Here is a 9456-nt window from a genome sequence, read left to right as displayed (position 1 = left end):
ATTAAGGCCCCCCAACCGATCCGGCGAGGTGCCGTGGGTTGCGAGTTTATTTCACCGACGCCCTTTCCCGCGATGGGCGATGATGTTGGTCGGTTTTAAGGGTGGTATAGTTTTTAAAGGCAACTTATGTGCGTCGTAAAGAGCACGAGCACGAGCGGTGAAATGGAAATTTTGTTGATGAATTTGTAATCGCAGGTAGCAAAGCCCACACCCGCTCTCAAGCAATCGTTTAGTAATTAATGCTTAGCTTGAAGCCTCCAGATCACACGTTTGTGAAAGGATTTCCTCCACACGACAATCTTGGGGTCGGCAAATTTCACATCAAACCACCAAAACAAGACCACCTCGGCGAGAACGTAATCTGATAAACGCTACACAGCTGCACATTTACCAACAACTCGACGAGTGCTCCCGTTGTAGTGGCTGTTCCCGCGAAAGCACCACCGTCGGAGACGTTCTTGTTACAGTTATCGATTTTCTACCGTCATCTACTCGCATCTCTTCCCATTTCGACGCCCTAGTTTGGTGGGGAAAGCGATTTTCTCTTTCGTTGCGACACCTCACCCGTAAGACGTGTGGGAGGAGCTCCCTTTTCACCTCACCGTTTGATTGTTCGATGACGTTTCGCTCCACGTAAGGACTCCAGCGAGTGGTCCCAGCGTACGCGAACTCATCTCAACGGCAGCACCAAGAACTGCCACTGACGAGAGTATGTGCACATTCAATAGTGAAAAGCTATTGACATCATAGTTAACGAGGGAGCGAATGAGATGCCCGATCGTGCTGTCTCTCTCACTCTCTCACTCTAGCGTTGTAAGGCTTTTGTTGTTTTTTCTTGACTCACCTCCCAAAGGGAATCGTCGGTTCGATGCTGACGCTAACGAACAGGATTCGCACGGGACGAACGGGTGCAGGGTAAAAACGGGAAAGTGCAAAGTAAAACAAAGAAAATGTGATGAATGACGGAGGCGGCGCAAAGGGTGCAATGGGTGCCAACGGACGCAACAAAAAAAAACGCAAGCGAGGAGCGAACAAAAAAAAAAAAGGAACCCCGAGAATAGTAAGGACTCGCAGCCAGTGGTGTAAGGCTAAGGTTCCACCCAGGGGGAATGTTATTCTCAATTGCTACTGCAGCAGGACTCAACACTGGGTGGTACTTTGTGCGAAGTAAAAACAGACGACTGGACCAAGAGACTGGAAAACAAAGGCAAAGAAAAGCAGCAAGAGCGGAAACCCAGCTCAGGAAAATGCCCCACACATTGAGCGGTTGGTTGGGGGATGCTTTTAATGTGATAACGGTTCTACGGTTCTTCGGCCAAAGCCCGCCCTTTCGGTCGCTGGTTGAGAAGAACTTTCCGATTCTGTGCCGGTCCATGCATTCCATCCCCTCTCCCTCCCCCTTACCAGGCGAAGGACACCACCCGGACAACGTAGCGACCATTGTGTTACAGCCAACGATGCCGCTGGTCGCATTGGGGTGCTGCATTGAAGTGTTTACCACCACCACCACCACCGGGCAGGACCGGCTGGGGCGGGTGGGGAGGGTGTTTTCGAGAAAATGGCAGAAAGAAAGTTTTAAGGCCAAACCCCTCCACCCACCACCCCTTCTGAGAGATCCCGATAACGGGAGTGAAAACAAACGACTGGAAGGAGCAGGAGCACTGTGCGAGAAGAAACGCACTCAAGAACGGATCGACCGCTGGCACAGGGATGTGGCAAGGACTCGCTTACTACGCTTGAGCCGCTGGTCGCCGGGGTCTGAGTGGTGAAGCACGAAAACATGGATTGACGAGTAGTTGTTCGTTGTGGGACGAGTGCCATTGTGGTTCCTTCTAGAAGGCAAACGGCAGGTCGTTGATGTTGAATTTGCGATGGTTTGCGAGCTTGAAGCTACGAAATGTGTTGAGGCGACGAGCTGGCGATGCGTTTGGTAAATGAAATAAACATTTTACTGTTTTTAAACAACGGCAAGAGGCCGATATTTGTTCATATGCACCGATTTGGTTGCATTTTTACGATGACATCCATGGTTTGCGTGTGGTTGAAACGAAGCTGTGTGAAATTTGTCAAAAGATTACCACGCAAATGATGCATTATTTTCACGTTATCCAACGCCCGGAAAGTTGTGGTGTAAAATATAGAACACACCGGACAACCTGTTGAGACAGGCCACCGACGGGTAGGTTGTCGCTTCCGTAAAGAGTTTTCCTCCCGAACGCCCCATAAAGTAGCTGCTAAGCTCTTGTAAGCGGATTCCAGATGCATGCTGGTGCTACAAATCAATGCATTATTTTTACACCACAAACTCTAATCCGGGAAACCAACGCACATTAATTATACAGCGAAAACGTGCAGCGTGGGGGTTTGGAAAGCGAGGGCTTTATAATGGTTGGTGGCGTTTTATTATCCCTTTTTTGGTGCGTCAAATCATAAGCAGCATTCCACGTTAACCACTCGGTGGGTGCATATTCAATGCGAAGGATTTGCCGGATGCTCTGTTTTGCCTGAAACGAACATTTGCCACCTGCAAACAAAACGATGGAATTATTTGCTTTCAAACGTTCGACGCCGTTGGCGAACAAATAAACGCGGTGAGAGGTGATGCCATTTTATCATCGATCATTATGACAAGCATTAGGATGAATTTGATTGTGTCCGTAACAACGACCCCATTCTGATGAATTTCAGATTACACGTGACGTTGAAAATGCATTGCTATTATGCGATCAAAAAAATATGTGCAACCTGTGTGTTATCAGTTTATGCTACAAATAAAATATTAAATAGGTGCACCTCCTTTTTTCTAACCATGGGTGCGCTTAAAAATGCATAAATCTCTCCCACTTTTACAGGAGTTTCACTCGATTCATATCGAGCAACTTTAGTAGCAGAAACAGCTAGAAAATTGCAATCAAACTTTTGTCAACCCACGCGCATTCAGTCAACCTTATCGATCCGGGCTGCTAGCCGCAAGTATTCGCATTCTAGCGTAAAGAGCGACCCTCACAACCATTCGCCAAGACTTTCGCATAGTTTGAAACCAATCATAAAAGCACGCAGGCTCCGGATAACTTCTACATGTTGCATACCGCGTACAGGTTCTTTCTCCTTCGGTTGCTCGCATTTTTACCCGCCACGTTACGCGAACGGAGTGCTGCAATGCGAAACGCCCGGGCGTACCTTTGAAGCATACTTCGGCCGTGTGCTCGCCAATGTTTGAGGTTTACTTTTGAAGTTACAAAACATGGCCCCATACCCATGCGCTGCTTGTCAACAGCGCACGGTGAGCTCGGGTCGGGTTGGAAACTTCGCCAAGCCTCAAGCATACGCCATTACCGAGACAAGCAGGAAGCCATCAATGCCATAGAACGAGGGCAACGCGATGTGATTTCGGTAAAACGACGCACTAACAACTCGTCCCAAAGATCAATATCGGTGGAACTTACTGTGAACCTTCCATTCGCTTATACACAGCACCTGATACTCTACCGCAGCGGTCGCTACGTTCGCTTTGATGGGTTTGGAAATTCTTTTCAGCAACCTTGAGAAACAGACAGATTCGTTCCACATGCCGTCGTACGCCGCTACAATTGATTCGCTGTGCAAAATGCAACTCAGCTGCCGTTTATTTTGGCAAATGCCCTCAAAAACATCCCGCATGGAAGACGATTAAAAGCGACGAGACGCAAAAATTCATCACTCATTTCACGAGCTTCGCCAAAAAAAAACCCAAACCGGGGAGAGATCATAAAACCGTTCGGTTAGTCACTGTTTAAAGATGCCGAAAGTCGATATCGGGGGGGTACCATTGGGTGACTTCCCCGACTCGCATCTGGCCATGCCCGAAGTCACGCGCTTTAAAACTCGCCCCCCAAACCAAAACCCAAAAAAAAAAATTTCCACCTCAGGCAGCAACGGAGAAGACAGGCCACATTCGTCATGCATTTTCTAATCTTGCCCCGAACGGGCGAATGTGGCAGGGCTCTCGCGCCGTAATAAAACCTGGGAATAATTTTACAACGCCATAACTCCCCTCGGCGGTGCGATTGTTGTAAAATTTTAGAGTGCCGCCGTAAAGGAAAAGCACACTTAAAAACCCGTCCCGAATCCGGTCGGGATCTGAACGTCGGGTCGCTGCTGCTGATAGCGTTACGTGATGTTGCGCGCGCGAGCGTAGTGCTTATTTGGGTTATCTTTGGGGAGAAAATTTCTCCTATCCGCCCGCTCAACCGAGTGCGAAAGTATGTTATTGTGCCTGCGGGTGATGGCTGGCTGGTAGTGGTGATGGTGATTCTATTTTAATTGGCCGAATGTCGTGGAGATGGATGGGAGGCTTGCGTGAGAAAAGGCCGCCTCGCGTTGGCTCGCGGAGAAGAGTGCGTTTTTCATTGTCACCCGGCACGGCGCGGGACTGTGATGGGGATGTGCGAGAGGGCGCACAGGAGGATCAATTCCTAGAAACGATCGCCATTCAACGGTACGGTCCGATCGAAATGACGATCTTTCGGTTGGCCGCGAGGTCGACCGGTTTTTTACCGTCCCACTGCATAAAAATGCCGGCGCGGGTCAGCGCCGGTGGCTTACGATTTGTCATAAATCTTCCGAAACCATGCGGCCGCTTTTCCGAGGACCTGTGTTGTCGTACGAGCGGAAGCTCTTTCCGCATCCCTCCCTCAATACGCCATTAATTCTCGGTGTTTTGAGCGACAACGGCGCAGATCCGAGTGTCATCGGTTCGATCCGCACATACTTGCGTGTGCGCGCGAGGCCATACCGCATACTTGTACTGGGTGGGGTTTGTTCTTTCTTTTTTTTTTTTTTCGTTACTTCTCAGTTTCACAACGCGTCCTTTTTGACGGTGGACGACGCCCGAAATGAAACAAAATAGACGGGGACACCTTCCACGCTTCCACCTTTGGGGCCGCAGCCTCCGCGGCGTGCGTTCCATGCGCGTTTCGGTTTTCGTTTATTTTTAAGAAGGTGTGAATCTTTACCGTAGAAATATGCCGAGCATTTAATTGTGCTGCGCGCCGGTTTTATGTTCCTCGCTCGCCTCTCTTATGTGCCCACTCGCACACACACACACACACACACACTTGTATGCTGAAGCACTTGTGGTGTTTTTCCTCGTCGTCTTTTGTTTCCTATTTTATATCATTACAGGAAGGTTTTCACTTTTTCTTTTTGCTTCAACCACTGCCGAATGGAAAGGAAAAAAAACGAGGCTGCTTGCTGAGTTATTGGCTGAGTTATTACACGATCTTGCGCTAGGCGGGTGCGATGGAATTTGCCAGTTTAGTGCACGTCGTGTATCGTTACATCTCTCGCTCGAAACGTGTATTATGGCGAATAAACGCGGTGGCCTTTTTTTTCATTTTGTAGGGCACGAGTGATTGAAAATACAGTTGCACGGGAAGAAAGAACTCAGTGTACTTGAATGATTCATCAAATTATCAACCGCCCAAAAGGCAATTTCATCGATCCAACTCGGTATGATTTACGCATAACAAATCAAAAACCCAACCATGTCTTTGATTCACCATCTGTTTTGCAAACGATGCAAGGATGTTTTGCAAGGATGTTTCATCCTGCAGCACCGAACAAAGCGTGCGTACCGCCAACATCGCGCACGAATTAGTTCCAAAAGGGCGCGTTTTGGTGGCTGATTGTATTTTAATCACAAAAATACATTTTCTTTTACGCACGCAGGCACCAAATGCATCGCCGCTGTCAACCAACTCGAGGATCGAGTTCAAGCAATACCCTCGGTTTCCACGAGTGAAAACGGAACCCATCCCTTAAGCAGCACAACAAGTTCAAGTTGCCCGTTCAGAAGGCGTCCCGGGGCTCAACGTCGTCGGTTGGCGTAAAATAAATAAAACATTCCCATGCGCTTCGATTCACTTTCCGCGCGAGTACAGTGGCGCGTTTTCCGCTTCGTACGATGTATCAGCAAAGTTTGCTTTTTGTTTTTTTTTTCTGTGTGTGTATGCTTCCCTCAAGACTTTCCAGCCCATCGGGAAGGACACCGGAAGGAGGGCCTCCAAAAAGTCGAAACAGAAGCCCCTTTCCGTTCCGTAGAAGGAGGAAAATGCAAGCGAACGAGAGACTCGAGAGAGAGAAAGAAAAAAAGCAGCAACAGTATACATCGAAACCGAGCCGGTCGTCATTCATTCTGAACGGCACCGAAAGTTTTATGCCGCTTTTCCAGATAATTCTCCACCGGCTTCCACGTCCCCGGGTGCGGCGGCTCTCAATTCAACGAGCCGTACGATTCCCGGTCCGGCCAGGATGCGCCAGGCAGGCGAGAGTGATGGCGTCGCCAAAAGGCAGCCTACAAACAACAAGCGGTAAATGGTTCGCAATGATAGAACTTCCAAATGAGTTTTTCGTCCCCGCACTGATAACGACGGCCGGGCTGGCAGGCGAAGTTCGGCAAGCGTCGCTTGATGGATTTCCACGCGGCTACTCCCTGTCGGGCGTTTTTGCCAAAACCCGAGAAGGCCGAGAGCCCAATTTGACTTTTGCAACTTCACTGTACCATGAAGCAATGTTTCGAGGAGTAAAATTAAATTGACTAGTCTCGGGACCATTTGTTTGTCTACTTGATGTTTCTTTTCTCCGTGGTGGTGGCACCCAGCCACGTTGCTCGCTTGGGCAACTTCACAACGGCGGCAAAGCTTCAAACCCGAAAGCGCCGTAAGCCTCCTCGACGAGAGCCAACCACTTGCCAGTAGAAGCGCCGCTGAGACAAAGCGCGATAAAAAACACGAGCAAAAATACTCAAATCATACGCACGGGCTCACGAGCTGCCCCCGGAGAGCTTCAACAGTTAGATGCGTGGATTAGCGATAGAAACTGGCCACCCTTTGCCGGAGAGCGATTTTATGCCGGTTTATATGGTGGTGGCGGCGCTTCAAGATATGGTAGCACAATAAAGGCGCAAAAATAGCCGCCGCGTGATATCGGTCCGTTTATACTGTCTGGTTTTGAGCTCGGGAAGCTGCACAAACGATGACAGCGACGAGGCTGATAAGCGACCTACGGCACGGTGCACATCACGTGCGGCAATTGTCCATATTACCATCAATTGCACCACCATTGTGCCGAGCGTCACTGTGCGAGTGATTGTGGTGGCGTGAGGATCTTGTAGTTGCCGTGATGGACAACCCGAAAGTAGGACAACCAACGAAGCCATCTCGGAAGAAGCGATGGTTCAACCCGCAGCTGATGCACCTGAAGGTGACGCTGTTTCTCGTGTTTGGAGCGACGAGCGCACTCATACCGTACCTGACGATTCACATGCAAAGCATCGGACTGACCGTGGAAGAAGTGGCCTCAGTGTACTTGACGCTCCTGTTCACCTCCTGTTTGAGTCCTCCACTCACAGGCTTTCTGATCGATCGGTTCGGTCGCTACAAACCGGTGCTAATGACTAGCATTGTGCTGAATGCCGCTGCGCATCATCTAATCCACTTTATTCCGGCACGCGACGTAACCGTGACACAGCGGAACTTCAGCGTTACGTACACACCCGATCGTGAGGCTCTGTTACTGGAGGTTTGTTTCGGGATGGTTTGGGTCTCAGGATAGCTACTGACGCCGGGTTTTTTTTTGCTATTTGTCACATCTCTAGAGCTCCGTGTGCCCCGAAGAGCGATGGCTTAACGCTAGCTGCTTTAACAGTACATACAAAGAGCGTACACCATCTCAAAAAACACTCCTGTATATTGGAGATCATAACTGTGGCGATTACACCGTACCCGAGTGTACCTTAAACGAGCTAGGCATTCAGGGTGTAGTGAGCCTACATGAACAGATTCACCTCCAGAGTGAGTACGACTGGACGTTCTGGACGTACCTGATCGTGCGGTTTGTAGCCACATCGATGTTGGCGTCAACGCTCACCATCACTGACCCGATCGCGCTGGACATGGTGGAACAACACGGTGGTGACTATGGGCGTGAGAAGCTGTACTCGAGCGTTGGCATGGCCATTTTCACACCACTCACAGGTCTCATGATCGATGTGTACTCAAGTGACACCAACACCGTATACACGCCGGCTTTCTACACCTACGATGTGCTTCTGCTCGGCTCACTCTGGTCAGTGTCACGGATGCCCATACGTCGAAAAGAACCCACACCCAGTGTGCTGCGTGACACGACTCGCATCCTACACCGACCAGCCGTGTTGGTGTTTCTCGCGTTCCTCTTCCTACTCGGCAACTTCTGGGGCTTCATCGAGAGCTACCTGTTCGTGATCATGAAGTCGATGGGCTCGCCAAACTACCTGCTCGGGCTGACGTACACCGTCGGTACGGTGGCCAGCATCCCGATGATGTTTCTTCTCGATCGCATCACACGACGCGTCGGACACGTCAACCTGCTGGTGGTGGCGTTCTTTGCACATTCGCTGCGCATTCTTGGCTACTCGTGGATCAACGATCCGTTCTGGTGCTTCCCGATCGAGCTGAACGAGGCGATCTCGTGCTATTTCATGTGGGTTGTTGCCACTACGTACTGTGCGGTGCTCGCACCTAGCAGCCTTGTTGCGACGCTGATCGGCATCGCTGGTATGGTGCACTTTTGTCTCGGTAAGGGCGTAGGTTCGTTCGCGGGTGGTTTTCTGATCGCGCGTGTCGGTCTTACGATGGCGTTTCGGTACGTGGGCTATCTGGCTGCAGGTTGTGGGGTGTTGTACAAGCTGGTGCATGTCGTGTGGTTACGCAAGGTCGAAGACGACCATAAGCTACCAGAACCCAGTCCAGCCGTGGTCGAGTTGGTTCGACGGCGAGCCTCGATCTTGCCGAAAGTGGAACAGTTCGGGAGTTCGCTATCATTCTCTGGACATGCGCCAGGGAAACCGAAACTCCCACTCGAACCGTCCGAAGAGCAGGTACCTCTCGAGCAGCAATAGCTCCCAGCCAATAATTCCTTCCGTTTGCTACCCGATTGTTCAGAAAACTCATTTTCCGTTGGTGGGGATTTTTTTTTTCGTGCGAAAAAAAAATTCACCAACTCGCATAGGAGCGTTTGTTTATAGGTGCCCGAAAATCCCCTTCGCCGGCACGTGGGCTTGCAGATAATTCATAACCCAAACCCTAGACCCGGGATCTTCCTACGCCGATTGCATTTGGCCAGATGCGAGAAGGATAGAAAGAGAAAAGAGCAAGAAATACAACCTCTGGATGGCAGGCAGGTCGCCAATCGGGTGCGCCTCCGAAAACTTTGCCATCAGATACTTTAAACTTTAATGAAACGATCGCCCAATATTCGGTTCCACCTTTCCTGCCTTTGGTTTCGGCTTCCACTTCCGGTCGATTCCACCCGCTTGATGGGGCTTTTTTCCCGGGGAAACCACCGACAATCGCCGTACCGCACTCGCTACCGATAGGAAATCGAAACGACCGCAGACCACATGCTGATTTTCGTTATTAATAAAGTTTCCAATCG

General features: G+C 50.0%; 1 protein-coding gene across 1 annotated transcript; it reads left to right on the top strand.

Moving 5' to 3' along the window:
• The first annotated feature begins 7161 nt into the window (after window positions 1-7161).
• On the top strand, window positions 7162-8920 carry LOC128727097 (uncharacterized). Its single transcript, XM_053821001.1, has 2 exons — window positions 7162-7560; window positions 7637-8920. The coding sequence occupies exons 1-2, from the start codon at window positions 7162-7164 to the stop codon at window positions 8918-8920; spliced, it is 1683 nt and encodes a 560-aa protein (XP_053676976.1).
• Window positions 8921-9456: the final 536 nt, after the last annotated feature.

Source organism: Anopheles nili, chromosome 2 (genome assembly GCF_943737925.1).
Source record: "Anopheles nili chromosome 2, idAnoNiliSN_F5_01, whole genome shotgun sequence".
Lineage (NCBI taxonomy): Eukaryota > Metazoa > Arthropoda > Insecta > Diptera > Culicidae > Anopheles > Anopheles nili.
This window is presented reverse-complemented; position numbering and strand designations above follow the sequence as displayed.

Bases quoted from the DNA above. Each gene is read 5' to 3' on its own strand.
- LOC128727097 (XM_053821001.1), top strand. From the start codon at position 7,162: ATGGACAACCCGAAAGTAGGACAACCAACGAAGCCATCTCGGAAGAAG. The intron at 7,561-7,636 runs GTTTGTTTCGGG...TCACATCTCTAG, and splicing joins GTGAGGCTCTGTTACTGGAG to AGCTCCGTGTGCCCCGAAGA.